This window comes from Nannobrachium achirus (assembly GCF_963921795.1).
Source record: "Nannobrachium achirus genome assembly, chromosome: 10".
Lineage (NCBI taxonomy): Eukaryota > Metazoa > Chordata > Actinopteri > Myctophiformes > Myctophidae > Nannobrachium > Nannobrachium achirus.
The window spans coordinates 22,215,158-22,235,157 of record NC_137819.1 but is presented as its reverse complement, the minus strand read 5'-3'; the positions used below and the strand labels follow the sequence as shown (position 1 = coordinate 22,235,157).

At 41.8% G+C, this 20,000-nt stretch overlaps 1 protein-coding gene across 1 annotated transcript in view; it reads right to left on the bottom strand.

Annotated features, from left to right (window-relative positions):
* The window catches only part of pag1 (phosphoprotein membrane anchor with glycosphingolipid microdomains 1), a 114,476-nt gene that overhangs the window by 12,362 nt on the left and 82,114 nt on the right, over positions 1 to 20,000 (bottom strand). Inside the window, exons 5-10 of the mRNA XM_080735869.1 lie at positions 19,914 to 20,000; positions 18,700 to 18,757; positions 7,425 to 7,521; positions 3,388 to 3,563; positions 2,129 to 2,355; positions 1 to 69 (exon numbers count right to left, since the gene is read on the bottom strand). The exon at positions 1 to 69 is cut by the window's left edge and continues 253 nt beyond it; the exon at positions 19,914 to 20,000 is cut by the window's right edge and continues 160 nt beyond it. Coding sequence (XP_080591995.1) covers positions 1 to 69; positions 2,129 to 2,355; positions 3,388 to 3,563; positions 7,425 to 7,521; positions 18,700 to 18,757; positions 19,914 to 20,000 — 714 coding nt within the window. The remainder of the gene's footprint in view (positions 70 to 2,128; positions 2,356 to 3,387; positions 3,564 to 7,424; positions 7,522 to 18,699; positions 18,758 to 19,913) is intronic.

Sequence of the window (20,000 nt, the reverse complement as noted above, 5' to 3'; positions counted from 1 at the left end):
CGGCTCTTCTTGTTCAGGTCCACCGAGGCGTACTCCACGCCGGCGCACAGCGGGCCGCGCTCCGCAGGCCTGGAATCCAGACATCAGGACAACAACGTTAGTTGATGGTTTTAGACTTAAAGGAGTAGTTCACCACTTTTCAACCTGTCTTCATATAATAGGTCCTCACTAATGTTCATAATAAAATAGCACAATTTTTTTTCTATTCAGTCTGGGTCTCATAGGAGAGCTGTCAAATCCTTCCTACCGGTGACATCATCGTTTGACAAAAAAAATTAAATAATATTTTGGATTTTTTTAAATTATTATCACGAGAACAATGGCTTCCACTTTAACATTGCAACTTTTTCAGGAATAGAAAGCCTGCAGTTTCTATTAGCTTGCATTTCCCATTGATGATGTCACCGGTAGGAAGGATTTGACCCACCCACAGCTCTCCTATGAGACCCAAACTGAGTAGAAAAAAATTGTGATATTTTATCATGAACATTAGTGAGGACCTATTATATGAAGATAGGTTGAAAAGTGGTGGAGTGCCCCTTTAACCCATTTAGAACGGGTACACATTATTGTGTATTATTATTTTATGCTTTAACCATTGAAAAATAGCAGATCTACAAGCTCACAGCGCGGCACCGAGTGCCGCGCTGCGAGCTTGTAGATCTGCTATTTTTGAAAATTAGAATTTTGACACGATTCTATAAGTGTCTTTTGAATCCTTCCAAGGTTTTTTGAAATGTCAGCAATCTGGCCAGTCATCGTCAAAGAAAAGTGAGTCACTTAACTGGAGCTCAGTTAGTCTGTTCTTGAGAGACTACTATGTCAGTGGTTCTCAAACCTTTTCATGTCAAGGACCCCCAAACTGATATTTATTTGGCCACGGACCCCCATCTCAAAATATCTAGTTCCAGAGACCCCCCCCCCCCCAGAAGCAAAATTTGAGATACAAACGTTCGCTTTAAAAATACATATATTCAAAGATTTGCACATATTTTCACAACTTTAAAAAAAATAGCAGATCTACAAGCTCGCAGTGCGGCACTCGGTGCCGCGCTGCGAGCTTGTAGATCTGCTATTTTTCAATAGCTAAAGCAGTCAAGATGCTTTAACCGTTATGTTATGCTTTAGCAATTGAAAAATAGCAGATATACAAGCTCACAGCGCGGTCACACCGAGTGCCACGCTGCGAGCTTGTAGATCTGCTATTTTTGAAAAGATATGTGAACATTGTGCAAGTCTTTATATTGACCCGATTCTCTAAATGTCAAGGACCGCCAAAACATCTATTTGGCCAAGGACCCCTTGTTCCAGGGACCCCCAGAAGCAGCGATTCCAAAAGTTAGCTTTTTTATATTCAAGTATTTGCAAAAAATTTTACATGATTTTTCAAGAATAGCAGACAACCTTCAATAACCTACAACCTTCCAGCGCTGCGAGCTTGTATATCTGCTATTTTTCTAGCAGATATACTGCTAGATATCCGCTAAAGTATGAAATAATTCCATTCCATGGGTTAATTGTCATACAAATAATTGCGATTACACGCCGATTTATTAAACAGGGAATGCATAACAATAACGTTAAAATAATTACTTTATATTTCAAAAAAGGTCAATTCATAAGCTCAGTTTGTGAGATCGGCTATTTCAAATGTTTGTTAGAAATACTGTTCCTACGAAACAGTGTGGGCTGGCATGTAACACCATGTATGGGCACAAAGATCTACCCTTTGGCTGCACCTCATTGGCTAAGGGCCCTGCCTTTGTACGGTCGAGGAGAACTTGACTGATAGATAAATAATGAAGATAACATACGTGTGCTCGCTTTCAGCGAGCCCACAATAACAGTGATTTTCTAAAATAATTACGATTAGGCGATCATGTAATAAATCATGTTACAGGCCTAATAAATGGCAGCATTTGCCACGAAACCTAAACAAGGAGGTGGACGTAGTGATGAGCATCAGACTAACAACATTTTATGAAGGAATCTGCAAGCTTTCATTTCTCCAGGTACACTGCCGGTGGCTCTTCAATATAAGGTACAAACAATGGGGAAAAACCCTATCTAAATAATTAATGATATACCTGGCACTAAATGTGTTTTTAATAATTGCGTGGGTGCGTACCGCTCCGGGGTCCCGGTGACGCCGGGCGGTCCGTTGAGGTGCCCGTTGAGGTTGAGGTGCCCGGGGGTCTCGTCGTCAGCGGAGGACGAGTCGGTGGGGGACAGCGGGGAGGTACCGTTGGGGAGGAGGGACGCCGCGGCGTTCTGGGCCTTCAGCTCCTTCACCGTCTCGTACAGGGAGTCCTCCGTGCTGACGTCACGAGACGTCACCGCCATGTCCTTCACCACCTGACAGGAGAGAGAGGACGGTTACAACATGAGACGTCACCGCCATGTCCTTCACCACCTGACAGGAGAGAGAGGACGGTTACAATGATGGAATGATGCAATTCTAGGGGAAATTGCAAGTTTCGTTGCCGTGTCAATTTCACATTCAATGGGGAAAATGTATTCACAATTAAATTTCATATGAATTAAACTATACAACTTATCTCTTAGCAAAAGTGCAAGCACACAATTCCTGATGAAGCCGGTCGATTTGAAACCCATGGATTTGACATTTTGACTCGAGCGTGTGCCGCCAAAACTGTGCGACAAGTAGTCCGGCAAACTTTTGGGGTTACTATGAAGAAAAATAAAGTCGGACAAGTACTGTACTTTAGTTTGTTGCCTAAGGCAACCACTAATGAGACCTCACCGCAATGTCCTTCACGACGCTGTATAAATGCACCATTTACAGTCTGTCTGTCGGTCTGATCTATTCATCTATCCATCCATCCATCCATCTATCTATCTAAATATGTACACTATATAACAAAAAAGTTGATTCTGATCTATTATTCTATCTATCTATCTATCCACCCATCCATCCATCAGAATGTGTAAACATGTTAAGTGTGGGACCATGTAGGCCTGTCACGATTATGACATTTTGCATGACGATTAATTGTCTCTCAAATAATTGACATTAGCGATTTAATTGTTTTTGTCGTTGACAATTGCTTTTTAGTCTGGCTTTTGGGCTTTGAAGTTGCACATGGCAGAAATGACACATAACCTATACAAAGAAATGACTGACATAATTTGACAACTTAAAAAATAACAGTCCTAGTGGAAACAGTCTCACAAGCTCACAACGAATTTCCATTATCTTTGAAAATGTTTGAAAACATATGACCATTTTTCAACATCTAAACGATTATGACCATTATGACAAAATAATCGCGATCATGTCAAATAATTGCGATTAGACGATTATTATGTAATAATTGTGACAGGCCTAGGACCGTGCATGCCAGACAGTGTGTACTAGTACCGTACCTCGTAGGTACCGTCTCCAGAGGCCGGTGGCGGGGCCTGGTTGGCCAGCAGGGCTCTGTTGGGAGGGATGCTGGGCAGCTCGCGGTCCTGGGGGCACTTGGAGGAGCGCAGCTCTGACTGGCTGGACACCAGCTCCTCTGAGGGCTGAGGGCTGCTGTCCTGGGTGTCTGTGAGGACTGGGGATGGGACCACAATCGTTATTAAATTAAAAATCAAATACCTGGAACGCGCCCGAGTCGCATTAGATTTGAACCACTTTAACCATTATTTTATGCTTTAACTTTAGAAAAATAGCAGATATACAAGCTCACAGTGCGGCACCGAGTGCCGCGCTGCGAGCTTGTAGATCTACTATTTTTGAAAAATCATGAAAATGAGTGCAAGTCTTTGAATATCTTTGACCCGATCTTTGACCCGACCTCTAAATCCTTCTCAAACCTTTTCATGTCAAGGACCCCCAAAATTACAGGTATTTGGCCGCGGACCCCCATCTCAAAATATGTTGTTCCAGGGACCACCCAGAAGTAACTAGACCAGGTCAACCTGGTTGTGCCAGACCCCCTGTCTGTCATCATCATTTATGACATCATGCCTTTTGTAGGCATGTCATCATCATATATACCCTTTATATAGAAAACCCGGACCGACAGACATTTGCTTATGTAGGCCTACCCATTTCATGGGTCTGGCAAATATTTAGTTACAAATGTTCGCTTTTAAGTAGATATATTCAAAGACTTGCAAAAAAAATCATGATTTAAAAAAAATAGCAGATCTACAAGCTCGCAGCGCGGTGAGCTTGTATATCTGCTATTTTTCAATATTTAAAGCAGTCAATAATCCTAGGCATAAATGGGTTAAAAACACTCACAATAATCGTATCGTGGACATTCAAATTTATCATGAAATTATCCTCCATCATGCACTGGGATCAATTCAGCTTTTATTTGCCGAGCTGCATATCCGGTACCATTTAAACCCTCTATAATTGGTCAAACGGACTGTGATCTTTTCACTCTCTACCAAGGTTGTGGGCTTGTAGACCTGCTATTTTTGGCAAATGTTCCGCCCCAGAATTGACCGGTGCAATGTGGGGAGGGGGCAACTGAATTTCAATGGTAGTGGATGGAGAGAAAGGACTTTGGGTGCGAAGAGGGGCGGGGCAACGGGCGTGACTTGACAAAGGGTGCATTGGCTATGACTGTCTTCCAAAGTTTGTGAGAGAGTTTGCAGGCCCTGGGTAGGCCTGGTGGAGAGCTGTGCTCCGAGGAGCACACGGTTCTACTTATGTTTATTACTTGCACCAGCAGAGTGCACAAGTACTGCGTTCGATGTATGTGGCATGCCTGTCTGCGTACATTTCTGCTTAGCCAATCAGGGACCAGCATTATTGGTGATGTCACCATAAACAGCCAATGAGGGACCAGCATTCTTGGTAGCACAAGTAGGCCATACATGGCCACGAGTGCATAAGATGCAAGTTGGCACCTCGGCAGAGTGCAGTCTAGTTTTTTTTAGCGGTGCCAACAGCTCCTACATCTGGCTTTGTCTGTTTGTCCCATGTCTATCCGGACTGTCATTGATCAATTCACCTTTTGTCAGCCAACCAGCAGGCTCTTTCTGCCTTGTCCCGCCCTGGTTCTGCCTTTTTTATGTTGAATTTGCTAAAACATAATTTTTGGAGAAATACAAACATTTAAAAACATGCCCAGTCACTATACTGGACCTGAGAGGCCCCTTCTTACTGAAACCAAGTTTAAAATGAGAATTGAATACACAAAATAACAATAAGAAGCAACTTCATTTCAATGGTAGTGGAAGACACAGCAACAAATGGGTGCAAAGAGGGGCAGGACAACAGGCGGGACTTGACAAAGGATGAATTGGTGTCTGTTTGTACGTATGGCCAGGGTCACTTTGGCCAAGCTTAATGATATTAACTCATAAATAGCACCGCTCACTTCACACTGGGTGTGATTGTCATGGCTTCCAGTTCCCACCTGATGTTGTGTGGGAGTTCCGACTGCTCCAGACCGCGCTCAATAATTGCTAGCTTGCATAAGGTCTTCAGGCTAGTATTTAAGTCTAAGATGAACAAGTCATTGGGTCCAATACAGATGATACGATCTCCCACCATGCAGCATGTGGGATATCCTTGGAACAAGCGGGTGTCTGGTCTTCTCCCCTTGGGCTCAACCTTCGTCCGGGAGAATGTCTCTGGACTAAAGTTCCACATATCATGTATTACCCCGTTGTACAGCTCTCCATTGTAGGCAAAGGCTGAAGGATCATAAAGCTTTGGAAGAAGGCTTGCCGAAGGAGTGCTCAGCCAGCAGTGGGTCTCCGAGTCAAACACTCTGATGTCGCCGTTCAATACAAATATCTTTGTCCCGATGGTGATGGACGTTTGAAATGCCTGAGCTGGAGATGATGTGTTAATTAAAGACCACACCATTGCCGTGGTGTCCAACCTGTAGACGCCATCATACCATCCCCTCAAGGTGCTTCCTCCGTGGACATACATGAACTTTCCCAACGCACAGGCAGAGTGGAAGTGCCCCCCCTCTATAACAGCCCCGGATACATTGGACTTGGACCATTTATGGGTGTTGACGTCAAGTACATAAAGCATGTTGAACTTCGAGGTCGAAAATAAGTCGAGGTCGAAAATACTCCAGATGTAGATGCTACCTTGAATCAGCACAGCTGACATTGAGTATTTAATGTGCACATATGTGTGGCCGACATTTGTGTAGCCACAGTACGCGGAGGCACAGTACCTCCAGGTAGTGACCTCAACGGGAGGTTGTCCTCTTCCGGTCACCAACGGGGCAAACTCCATCCAACGCAAAGACACTGTGTTGAAGACCTGTACACGGATCCGTCGTCCGGACTCTTTGCAACACCTTGCGTGTGCTCCAAAGGCATAAACCTTGTGTTCCACTGCCACTGCGGCATGATATTCCCAGTCGCGTCTATCGGTCAGATGCACCGTCCACCGAAACATTTCTCCTGTTTTAACTGGCTTGGACTCAAGGTATTGAACCAATGATATGTAACAGAAAACCAAGAGTTACTACTTTGTGCACTATCATTTATAATGGTTCAGTGGCACTAATGTCACACAACGTTTGGCCAATGTGTCGGGTTGGCCGAATCGACGAAGCAGATGCCTGTTGATTTCCCTAACTGTCAATAGCACAACCTGCAGCTCTGACAGGCTCTGGAAATCTCACACACTCCTCAGCAAATTGAAAAAGGGTAATACATTTTTTACCAGCTTGCAAAGCTGGTCAATAGATAGATAGACGATTACATCATCAAAATGATGTGGGTGGGCAGGTTGGCACTCTGCCGAGGTGTCAACTTGCTCCTTGTTATTGAAGCGGTGGAAACCGCTTCCAATGAATGGCTTTGTGTGTATCACGCCCATATATGGTCATTTCAGTCCAGAATGAACAGGTTTTTTCAAAAACAGAATGTCCGTTACCTCCAATGAATCTGTGTACTACGCCCATATATGGTCATTTCAGTCCAGAATGAACAGGGTTTTTCAAAAACACAATGTCCGTTACCTTATGTCCATATATGGTCACTCCAGGCCAGAATGAACAGGTTTTTCCTGTCCCGTACGTGTAAAATATCAGTCCAGAATGAATAGGCTTTTTCAAATATGCAATAGGTCTCACTTATTGCATAGGTCTCACCTATTGCATTGGATTGGTGAAGCTTCACATGACAATTCAACCCTATAGGTAATAGCATGGTTTATACTAAATAATTATTAACTTTGCTATAGTCAGCATGGAGAGGAACATGTACAATTTGGTCGTCTCATCAAATGACTTGGTTTCATGTGCTATTGGAGGTTTTATCTGTCCACCGCTTCACTTCGAACCGAGGTTCGTCTTGTTTTTAATTCCTTTTGCTTTTTAATGTGTCTCTTTGCTATATCAGTGGTTCTCAAACTTTTTCATTTCAAAACATGTTCATGTTTTGCTGCCATGTAAGCCATTTATTAAGGAAGTGAGTCTTACTTGTACCGCTGGTGAGAGGGCCGTTGTGAGAGGTGCTGAGGTTCAGGTCTGTCGCTGGGCTGTCGGCAGACTGGCTGCACGTCTCTCTCTCAGACACCTGCACCACACATCAACACAACATGTCAACTAGGGCTGTCACCATTATCACATTTTACATTTCACTCAAATAATTATGATTAGTGATTAAACTGTGTTTTTGTCGTTGACAATTACATTTCTGTTTGGCTCGTAGGCTTTGGAGATGTATATGGCAGATACGACACATAACCTAAATATACAAAGAAATTACTGACATAATATAACAACTTTATACTTAGAAAATAACATTCAATGTGGAAATAGACGATCTAAAAGCTCACAACGTGTCACAATGCGTTGTGAGCCTGTGTGAGCATGGTATTCTGATTCTGAAATGACTAAAGGTGTAAAGTAACTAAGTACATTTACTCAAGTACTAAGTATAATTTTGAGGTACTTTTACTTTGCTGAAGCATTTCCAATTTTCAATACTTTTACTTTTACTCCACGACGAGGCAAATATTGTACTTTTACTCAACTGCAATAATTTGAAAAGCTTAGTTACTACTTACTTTGAAGATTTTGATAATTACAAAACATACATTAACCACTTCAGTCCTAAATACATTTCGGCATTTGAAAATAGCCGATCTACAAATCACAATGCCTTGCGATGCGATGCATACTTTTACTCGATGCAAATGTTGAATGAAGGACTTTTACTACACAGTGTGTCTATAGACCAGGGGTTCCCAAACGTTTTTTGTCTCAGGGCACCCAGTGAATATTTTTTTAATCCGAGGCACCCCTACATTATAATTTTCACTCCCAGCACCTTAAATTTATAGAATATCATCGTTGTCGGGTGGAAACCTTGTATGTCCAAAACCTTTCTTTTTGTATTTATCATCTATAAAATGTACTAAACTATGAAAACGCCTCGCGATGCGAGGCGTTGTGTGCTTGTAGATCGGCTGTTTTCTCTAGTTTTGTGCGACAGTCTTGTATGATGAAGCAAGGCTTTGCTTTACCAAAAGACGTACACATTTGAAACTTGGAGATACGAGGTTTCTGCCCGACAGTGACGATATTATGATTATGTGATTATGTTGCGAGGAAAACATTGAGATAATAGCCATTTTGGTTAAAACTGACTGAAAATAACTTCAAGTTTAAAATGATATTAAATATTTTTTCCAAATAAATTCCAAATATTATCAAAAGATCTCGTCACCCCTGGACTGCTGTCGTGGCACCCCAGGGTGCCCCGTCACCCACTTTGAAAACTCCTGCTATAGACTATTGTGTTATTTCTACTTTCATTTAGTAAAAAAACGAATCAAAAGTACTTCTTCCACTGCCTGAGAGGATCAAAGGCTCAGCCATGCACATGCACGTGCACATGCACGTGCACACGCTTCCTTGAGGAATACCTGAGGCACTTTTAAAGTTTTTAATTAGGGTTGTGACAGAGTCTGTGCCAGAGTTAATGACATGTTTTTATCTTGTTGGACAAGAAAACATTTCAGGGTTCCCACAAATTAATTTCCAAAACTTTTCCAGAATATTGAACCCAATTACCAGGACTACATAACAATAATTCAGCTCAATAACGAGTCGCTTACTCCTATGCGCAATGCCCAAAGACAGGCAGTGTATGCCAGTGGTTCTCAACCTTTTCAGACCGTGACCCACGAAATAATCATATTTGAACTGCACCCTGACGAGCACTAAGAGTTGAGGAATTTTGTATAACACGGTTTTATTGTGAAAATAGCCGATCTGCTATTTTCACAATTTCTGCCTCTAATATTTGACAATTTGGCCAATGTTTAATTTGTCATTTCAGAGGTATTAACAAAATCAATAACCAAAGACAATGCATAGCTATTTCTTCCAGGACCTTCCAGGACCCTTGATCAATTCCAAAACTTTTCCAGTACTGGAAAAATATTTTTATTATTTCAACATATTTCCAGGAATTTCATGACCGTGGGAACCCTGACCTTTGAATGCTGGGGACAGAGGGACGCAGGATGCAGACACACTGTAGTTCCAGGCACGTGCACACATAGACACCAAAGGGGGCTTGAGCCCCTGCCCTTTTATCCTTCTATAAAATGTGCCCTCTCCAGACCATGGATGCAATATTTACTATGGTGAAAGTAAAGCAACTGCCTTCTTTCCATGCCACACCTGAAGTCAGCGTTCAAGAGAATTGCCTTGTCCAAACTCTCCTGAACTTGACTGCAGCGTCTTATGTTGAAAGAATTGCCCTCTCTGTGTAGAAATCCATGCCGTTACGCAACATCTCCACTATTGACTCGATTATGCTTAGTTCAGTGTGGTATCAAACACCGAAAATAGCCGACCTCCAAGCTCACAACGCTTCGTCACCAAAAGGCCCTTTTAGAAAATTCAGCACCTGCCTAAATTAAAACGGATTTGGCCACGGACCCCTATTTGAAAATAATTTGTGCTAGGGACCACACAACAGAATATTTGTCAACATTGAATATTGACAAATCTTCTTTTATGGAGGTCCATGGCACAAAATGTTTTGTTTCGTGATTTTTCAAAAATAGCGGATCTACCAGTTCGACATGCTGTGAGCTTGTAGGTCGGCTATTTCCAAAAAGCATCCAAAAAATAAAATAGAGCTTGAAGTGTTTAAACTGCTCCTCATTTTGCTGGGGACCCCTAAGCTTCAATTCTAGTCAGGATGGTCTTTGTTAAGGTTTCTCATTTGGTCCACATTGTCCATTAAATAAAGCTACACAGCCCCACCTAGTGGCATTCTATTGTCATGACAACATGTTATTGTCAACTGGTCTCGAGACTCCTCAGCTATGTTCAAACCTTTGCATGTCTTTTTGAAAGAGGTGCATAGAAGCTGAATGCTGAAACATGATAATTTGTTAGACCCAGAGTTGGATAATATTTGTTTTAGTTACTTTTACTCAGTTACATTTACTTACAGGTAACTTTTTGATAAATTAAAGAAAGAATGTTACCTTAGCGGGGCAGATAAATGCATTTTTGCACTAAAATACTTCACAAGTGGAAAGAAACCTAAAACCTTTCACAAGTACTCCTTAGGGGTTGTTCCTATGATAAAACACGTTAGACACTGAAAAATCAAAATGGCTGGCATGTTTCCAAGATGGCTGCCTCTGAACAGTACGCCAGCCAGTTAATGTACAATTTTCATAATATTAGAGTTGTTTTGTAGGTTTTAAAACATCCTGAGTTCATTTATTACACTTTTAAAGCAGCCAGAATAACCTTTCTGACTTTTAGTTGGGGTCTTTCCTCACCTGGGATCCCCCAAACAGACCCCTGAGCCTATCTCAGTAATCGCTTTGCTCCTGCTCCAGAGCAATGTTAAATTAAATCATAACTGAAGCATTAAAGTTGTTGTAACTGGGCTCTGAAAGCAAAAATGAGTAGTAGCAAATACCGAGGGGTCTTCCACAGGGGGTCCGGGACCCCTAGGGGGTCCTCAGAGTTACTACAGGGGGCCTGCCGAATCTTGATGGGGAAGTTTTTTTTTCTTTTTACATTTGAAACAGTTTTTATTAGTATTCTCAGTATTATTTATAACATTTTTTGTGTTAGACAGACAGGTTCACAGGTGTTACTGCAGGGATTGCAAGAATTAAGGTATTGCAACTTCTCACTTTGGGCACGCAGTCTAACATTCATTATCTAACCATTTATTGCACTGCGCTCACACTGACAACACAACACACACACCTCTTTGTTATCGTCACCCCAAAACCCGCACCCTATCCTCTTACAACAAGGGTTCATATTTTAGATTGTAATTAGAGAAAAGAAAAAGTGAGTGTTAAAATGTTTTAATTTGCTTCGTTCTATTGTTTTATCGCGTTTACCGTGCTAAAATGTGGGGCATGCGTACGCATGGGGGCATGCGTACAAGTGGCTAAATATGTCTTTTTAGACACAATAAGCCAGCAGTTTCTTTATTGTTGTTTACAGTAACACTTTTAGCCCCCATAAGTCACATCCAACCATGAAAGGTTGCGTTGTATCTTGGGAATGGGCTTATTCTGTGTAAAATTACATATTTAGCCACTTGCCCCCAACCACTTGCCCCCAACCACTGAAATAAGAATCTCTAAAACAATAGAAAAAAGTAAATTAAATCATTTTAACACTCATCTTTTATATTCTTTAATTACAATCTAAAATATGAACCCTTGTTGTAAAAAACTAAAGTTGTCCTTTAAAGAGCTCACGGTCAATTGTACCCAAAGAAATTCACTACTATACATGTCCTCCCTAATAGTGTTGACATTTTCCACTATAGCATTTGCAGGGAGGAGAGTGAAAGGCAGGTTATTGTTCGAGCAGCTGCACCGTCCCTCAAGTACTGCCTTTGCAGCAGGGAGGGCAAGAAACCTGACGGGAACATACCTTCCACTCTCTGAATTCCATCTATTTTTTATTTTTTTTCAATTGATGGAAGCTCAGGGCAATTTGTCAGGTATAACAAAATAGGCATCATAATACGATACCTTCATCAAGGGACATGATTTTGAGGAAGTGCAAACACATGAAGAGGCTGATACCCAGATTCCTTATCAAGTCCTTGCCTCCGGTACAAAAAAAGGAAATTGATATATTCGAGTGAGTTCAAGTTATTGGATGTTTCAAATGTCAAGGGTTCCTTTGCGTACATAGTTTTTCAGGTGCTGACTGGGGAAGAACATTTGTTGGAATCACCAAAAAGACATGGGTCAATGCCTACTTGATGATGATGATAATGACCAAGCCATTAACTGCTTCAAGGACCTTGGCAAGGTCATTGGCCATTCCTCCTGAGCTTATAAATGGTGAGCTTCCATCAACATTGCAGTCGGAACATTTTGCATGCCATATTTACAGTTCAAAAGGTCCAACAACCCTTGGATTACTCAGATGGGAACTATTTCTGTCAAAGAACTTGGAGGTGAGATGCTACCTCCAACTCATGCTGCACTGCTACCACATTACCTCCGTGCCAACTATGTCACAATGCAGGATAAATCATACCTGACAAATTGCCCTGAGCTTCCACCAATCGAAGAAAATAGATGGAATTCAGAGAGTGGAGGGTATATTCCAGTCAGGTTTCTTGCTCTCCCTGCTCCAAAGGCAGTACTTGAGCTCATCAAATGTGTCTGCAAAGCAGGTTGTAAGGGACGGTGCAGCTGCTCAAATAACCGGCCTTTCACTCTATGCTATGGTGAAGACTGTGTCAACACGATTAGGTTGGACATTGAAGATGATGATGATGGAGAAGACGAATATATACTGCATGTCTGAAATTACTGTATTGTAGTGAATCTCTTTGGGCGTAATTGACCATGGGCTCTATAAGAGGATAAGGTGAGGGTTCTGGGGTGACTATAACAAAGTGTGTGTGTGTGTGTGTGTGTGTGTGTGTGTGTGTGTGTGTGTGTGTGTGTGTGTGTGTGTGTGTGTGTGTGTGGTCAGTGTGGAAATGTTCTGCGAAATGTTGCAATACCTTCATTATTGCAATCCCTGCAGTAACAGCTGTCAACCATAACTGTTTAACACAAAAACATTATAAATAATACTGAGAATACTAATAAATCATCAAAGTACAATAAATAAAATCAGGATACATAAAAACATTCGAAGTTTCAAATAAAAAAAATAAAAATAAAAGATCTAATCGAGATTTGACAGGCCCCCTGTAGTAGCTCTGAGGACCCCCCCCCCCCCCCCCCCTAGGTGTCCCGGACCCCCCGTGGAAGATCTCTGTTATTTGCTACTAGTCATTTTTGATTTCAGAGCATACTTCAGATCTAATTTAACATTGTTCTGGAGCAGGAGCAGAGCGATTACTGAAATAGGCTCAGGGGTCTGTCTGGGGGGTCCCAGGTGAGGAAAGACCCCAACCAAAAGTCAGAAAGGTTATTCTGGCTGCTTTAAAATTAAAGTATCTCATATAACATTGAATGACAGACAAATAGAACACAGTACTATGCAGTAGATATGTAAAGAAAAAAAGAAAACAGTAGGTCTATACAATTGTATATACTGTACTTACTGATTGTATAGACCTACTGTTTTCTTTTTTTCTTTACATATCTACTGCATAGTACTGTGTTCTATTTGTCTGTCATTCAATGTTATATGAGATACTTTAATGGTTTCCTGTTGAAATAAGCTTAGTCTTTTCATGGATCTCCTTTTAGTAGACCTTGTACCAGTGAACTGTACCGTCATGAATCTGTACATTTTCCTATGCAAACTTCTAATAAAGCCTTCAATCAATCAATCAATAATAAATGAACTCAGGATGTTTTAAAACCTACAAAACAACTCTAATATTATGAAAATTCAATATTAACTGGCTGGCGTACTGTAAAACATATCCGAAAAGGCGGCCATCTTTAAAACTGGCGGCCATTTTGAAAATTAAGTGTCTAATGTGATTTTTCTAAAGAATGACCCAAGAGGTACACTCTGTCAAATTTTGGTGCTTCTTTCCAGAACTGAAGTATTGTTCTCCTTAACTGCCCCGCTATAAAAGCTGGTAACATTCTGCTCATTTTAAACCAATTTTCTATAATGCATGTTCTGTTTCTTTAATTTGCTCAGAGTGATTTCCGTCTATTATATTATTATTCAATATTGGACAAGCACTTATCATTTTATATTTTAAATTTAAATTACATTCTATTACTCGATTAGCCTATTGTTTATATTATTATTATTATTTTACCTCTGATAGAGTCATTATTATTTTAAAGTTAAAATACTTATACTCGAGTACAGTTTTCAACAGCGGTTTAGAAAACCGAGGTTCAGAAGTCCCTGCACACGCACAGCCACAGGCTATGGGCTCTGTTGTCATGGTTACGGACCCTGGTGGACTTAGCTCTAGGGCTGTCACAATTATTACATCATTGTCTAATCGTGATTATTTGACATCGCAATTATTTTGTCATAATCGTCAATCTATTGTATCAATCTGTTGTAGATCGGCTATTTACACTATCAAAGTTATTTTTTTAAGTAGTAAGTTGTCAAATATGTCAGTAATTTCTTTGTATATTTAGGTTATGTGTCATATCTGCAATGTGCAACTTCAAAGCCTAAAAGCCAAACAGAAATGTAATTGTCAACGACAAAAACACAATTAAATCGCTAATCGCCAATTATTTGAGTGACAATTAATCGTCATGTAAAATGTCATATCGTGACAGCCCTACTTAGCTTCATCAAAAGTTGCGGATCTGCAAGCTCAAAATGCGACGTGAGCTTGTCCATCTGCTACTTTTGCTATTGAATCCTGAAAAGCAACAGTTTGGGACACATCGGCCCGGCCGAGAAGAAACAGTGTAGTTTGGGTGCTGAACAATCCCCAGGTATGGACTACCTCTAATAAATCATGCTTGACGAAACGGAACAAGCGCTGGATTAAAGCAGAGGTTCTCAACCTGTGGGTACTCGGGACCCCCAGGGGGTCCCCAAATTATTTTGGGGGGTCCCCAGATAATTAACTTCATGTACAACATTGTTTATTCACTTAACAGTAAACAAACCAACATAAAGTTTGAGTATGTAGGGGGTATCTGCACATTTCTAAAGTGAGGCAAAACTTTTGAAAATAGCCGATCTACATGCTCACAACGCCTCGGTGAGCATGTACATGTATAGCTGCTATTTTCACAATAGAACAGTGTTATACAAAATGTAATGCCTCAACTCTTAGTGCTCGTAGGGTGGGGAAGACTGGGAATGTTCCGTTTTTCATCGACGGGTTCCGCCAGCCCTATTGACGGCAAGCGTCTCATTGCCGATCAGCTCCCGATGGCTCCCTGTCGGCAACGACGCTTTTCGGTGGGAATCGTCGCAGATTCTGCGTGGTTAAAAGAGGACTTTACAGAACGTCTAAAAGGGGCTAATGGTCAGTGCTGGCTGCGGAGACAGATGATGTGCTAGTGGCGAGCGCCACTTCTGCCCGTCCACGGAAAGACAAAACATCCGGCATTTAACACGGTCCGTCATTCAGACGCCCCGAGAACTATCCACCACAAACGATCTGAGGAATTCAGACTCGCAGAAAGTGTCACAACACACTGACACGCGCGCACATGTGCACGTGCATGTGCCCCAGGGCGTGACAGGATAACAGCGTCTTAGGGATGTCGTTTAGTGTATGAAAGCGAGGGCCATTTGTCTCACTTAAAGTGTCACACTCGGCGTTATGGCAGACAGAGGACGTCCAGGAAGACACCGCCACACTCCGTCCGAGCCATGGAAGACACAGCGTTGTGCGAATGAGATGCCATTATGGGTCCATTTGGTTCCACTTGTGCACTCTTAGAGTTACACACCCGTAAGGGGACATTCGGAACCCCCTCAAGGAACCCTGAGGGTCCCTGGACCACACTTTGAGAAGCACTGATCGCGACCGTCAGGTCACAAGTTACTATGAAAACCTCCACCAGCTGTCTGTCAGTCCGTAAGTCAGTCCCTCCGTCTGTCAGTCACGTCACGTCACACTTTTGGCCCTACTCTAATCTCTAGTACCGTTGCCCCTATCCATGCAAAACTTTGCACACACACTCCTTGGCTGGCAAACCACAACCTCTCCCTCGCCCCTGTTTTCTCACATGCCCCTCTTCTTGCGCCACCATGAGGTTGCTAAGGCCAATTTGTGTATACATGTGACCTGGCGGTCGCCGATTAGGGAGTCTTACTGGTGTAGCAGAGTGTTTCCACTGAGCCAACATGCACAATATCAGCACCCTGACTCTGTTTGATCAGAATGGAACGGAGCCTGCATTAGTACCGTATCATTGGTAATAAGGAAGTAAGGATTAGGCCCAATTTCTCCCTGTGCATCGAACCTATTGGAAACTATATATATATATATTTTTTAAAAGCTTGACAACCACTGGCTTCGTGATTACACAAAGGTGTCGGTCAGTGTTGATTTGGGCAGGAATTTTTGATTCAGCCATAGTCTTTTGAATACAAATTTATTTAGTTTTAGTACATTTTTTGTCATCTCATAAGTTTTAGTTTTTGTCTAGTTTTAGTCAAAACTTCATTGACGAAATTGACAAAATTGTCAATATATTTAGGTCTTAGTTTTAGTCATCATAGCTTAGTTTTAGTTTAGGTTATGTAAAAATAGGTAGTCAACTAACATTTTTCTTAATAGTTTTCTAGTAGTAGTCTACGAAATCAACACTGGTGTCGGTTCACCAGTGCGAACCACGGGTTACTGAGCAAACAACACCAACCCCCCCCCCCCCCCCCCCCCCCCCCCCCCCCACACACACACACACACACACACACCCCCCCCCCACCATGGCTCATTCCAGGCTGCTCTAGTCTGGAGGACCAAAAACCAGTGATCCATGTAAACGCTCCTGTCTTTTGTCTCCCTCTCCTGACAGAGACAGGTCATAGCAACGATTGTTGAACTGCAATAGAGATGGTGCTGTGTGTGTGTGTGCGTGCGTATGTGTGTGCGTATGTGTGTGTGTGTGTGTGTGTGTGTGTGTGTGTGTGCGCGCGCACATGCGTGTGTGCGCACGTGCGTGTGTGTGGGAGACGAAAGCCTGCATGTCAATCACGTAACCAGTCAAGCTGGAAGCCTCGTTTACCCTAATTATCTGCACTACACCCTCCCACACTGTGTGTGTGGTTGTGTGTGTGTGTGTGTGTGTGTGTGTGTGTGTGTGTGTGTGTGTGTGTGTGTGTGCGTGCGTGCGTGCGTGCGTGCGTGCCTGGGTAAATATTTTTTCCCAGAATTCATCAGGTTATGCTAATGTCATTTTCCACCTCAGGAGTCGATTACAAATGTCTTCCAGACAATTTCCCACACTCCCTTGATAGTGTTGAACTTTGACCTCTTGACCTGATGACCTCCACCTCAGGAAGTCTCTGCGTGGGAGCGTGTGTGCGTGTGTGCATGTGTGCGTGCGCGCGTGTGTGCGTGTCATTACAGATGCTAATGAGCATGAAATACACTAAAGGAATTTTAAACACAGCTGTTCACACACGCACGCACGCACACACACACACAAAATAGAATAATTTCAAAAATAGCAGATCTAAAAGCTCGCAGCGTGGCACTAGGTGCCGCGCTGTGAGCTTGTAGATCTGCTATTTTTAAAGGGATATTCCACTTTCAACAGGGAGCAGTGGTAGGGCTTCTCTCTACATACACACCCATTGTAACTTCAAACTCCATTTTAATCATGATAGATTCATTAAAAACAGCCATTATTTTTTCTGGAGACTCATTTTACCTTCCTAATACGTGAGCAGGCCGTGTTTTTTCGATAACTTTTTTCATTTATTTTTAAAGGGGCACTCCACCACTTTTCAATCTATCTTCATATAATAGGTCCTCACTAATGTTCATGATAAAATATCACAATTCTTTTCTACTCAGTTTGGGTCTCATAGGAGAGCTGAGGGTGGGTCAAATCCTACTACCGGTGACATCATCAATGGGAAATGCAAGCTAATAGAAACGGCAGGCTTTCTATTCCTGAAAAAGTTGCAATGTTAAAGTGGAAGCCATTGTTCTCGTGATAATAAAAATCTAAATCTTTTTTTTCAAAAATATTATTTAATTTTTTTTTGTCAAACGATGATGTCACCGGTAGTAGGATTTGACAGCTCTCCTATGAGACCCAGACTGAATAGAAAAAAAATGTGCTATTTTATTATGAACATTAGTGAGGACCTATATGAAGACAGGTTGAAAAGTGGTGAACTACTCCTTTAATAATTATTTGGAAAAATGGAAAAAATGAAATACAAAGAAATAATTATTAAAAATAAATGAAAGATGTCATCGAAAAAACACGGCCTGCTCACATATTAGGAGGGTAGTATGAGTCACCAGAAAAAATAATGTGTGTTTTTAATGAATCTATCATGGTTAAAATGAAGTTTGAGGTTACAATGGGTGTGTGTGGGGAGAGGCCCTGGGCCTGGAGGGCCTGGTAACATTTACATCAAATATCTAAATATTCAATCAAGCTAATTAAAAACTGTTCAGGGTGTTCATAAAAGCCTGATTAGATGATAAAATTACCAAAAGTTTTTTTGAAAGTGAAATACCCCTTTAAATGGTTAAAGCATAAAATAATGGTTAAAGTGGTTCAAATCTAAAGTGACGCAGATTTGCGTTCAGGTCTAAAACCTAAAAGGGTTAGGAAAAGAAAAGAAGGGTTAAAGTCCAACTCACTCCGTTCATGAGGTTTTCATGGTCCGCTCCGGGATGAGCGCTGGTTGATTTCTTCTGCCTGCAACGGAGGAGAAATACAGAGAGAGCTCATTTTGATTATCTTTGTCTGCTCATTTCTTTGCGTCATCCTTTTAAAATGTCTAATTCACTCTTTGTCAAGTCCCACTCCCACCCAATGTCGCTCTGTTACTAGGTGGGACAACAAAGCCAGGGCAGACTACTTTTATAATGGGAAATGAATGGGAAAACAAAGATTTTTCATAGCCTCATTATTGCTATTTAAAGTACCAAAAGAAAAACATCTACGTGATATTAATAAAAAAGGAACAGAAAAGTACAGTAATTACATTGCAAAACAGGGGTTTTCCCCCCAAAATACATGTTTTAATTAGTTTAATCCTCTGAAACAGGCAGAGGGCATAGAGAGAGAGAGAGAGAGAGAGAGCAGTGCATCTTGGGTACCTCGCGCTGACCAGGAAGTTGTGGAATTATAGCCTCGCTCTCAACATAAAATGTATTTTAATTGTAATTCTGCCCATTTAAAATATATGTATGTACCCAATCGAATATCTTAGTTACATCGATATCGTTCATGTGAACTAGTATGTTGAAGCTTATTCATTATACTTATGGAAATCGCTATGACCGCGCCGTACCGCATCGTGGCCGTACCGTGCATCACTGCACAATGCAGCAGTCTAGCAGGAGATGTCTATGCACGTGCCTTTGCGCCCGTGCAAGACACCAGTCACGTTGCCATACCGTAGCAACAGGCATGATACATTTATTTTAAGACATTTATTTTAAGACATTTTTTCCCCCCAGTTTCTACGGTTTCTTGGGCTGGATATGGCAGCCTGGAACGGTTGTTCAAGTGCAGCTAAACTTGTAATGTTAGTAAACGTGCCACAATTAACAATAATGCATTGAACCTGTGCAGCTGACCTGCGGAACCTGGGAATATACCATTTTGCCAAGATGGGGAGAATACAAGTGTGGAGAATATAATTATAATACCTTGTTAAAGTGACCATTTTGTTAAATCTTGTTATTTTACTGTAATTAAACAACATAATAACCAGAACAGATAGACAAAGACACATTCATGGATTTATATTTAGAAGTAACTTTTATTTTCCCCCCTGGACCCAGGGTATGGCAGCTGCATACCCCTGCCATACCCAATTGACGCCCCTGGATGTGAGACCACTCACCCATGGCAGCTGGCACAGAGCAGCAGCAGCAGCAGAGAGAGCAGCAGCAGGCCCACGGTGGCGCTCAGCGCGCCCACCAGGGCCGCG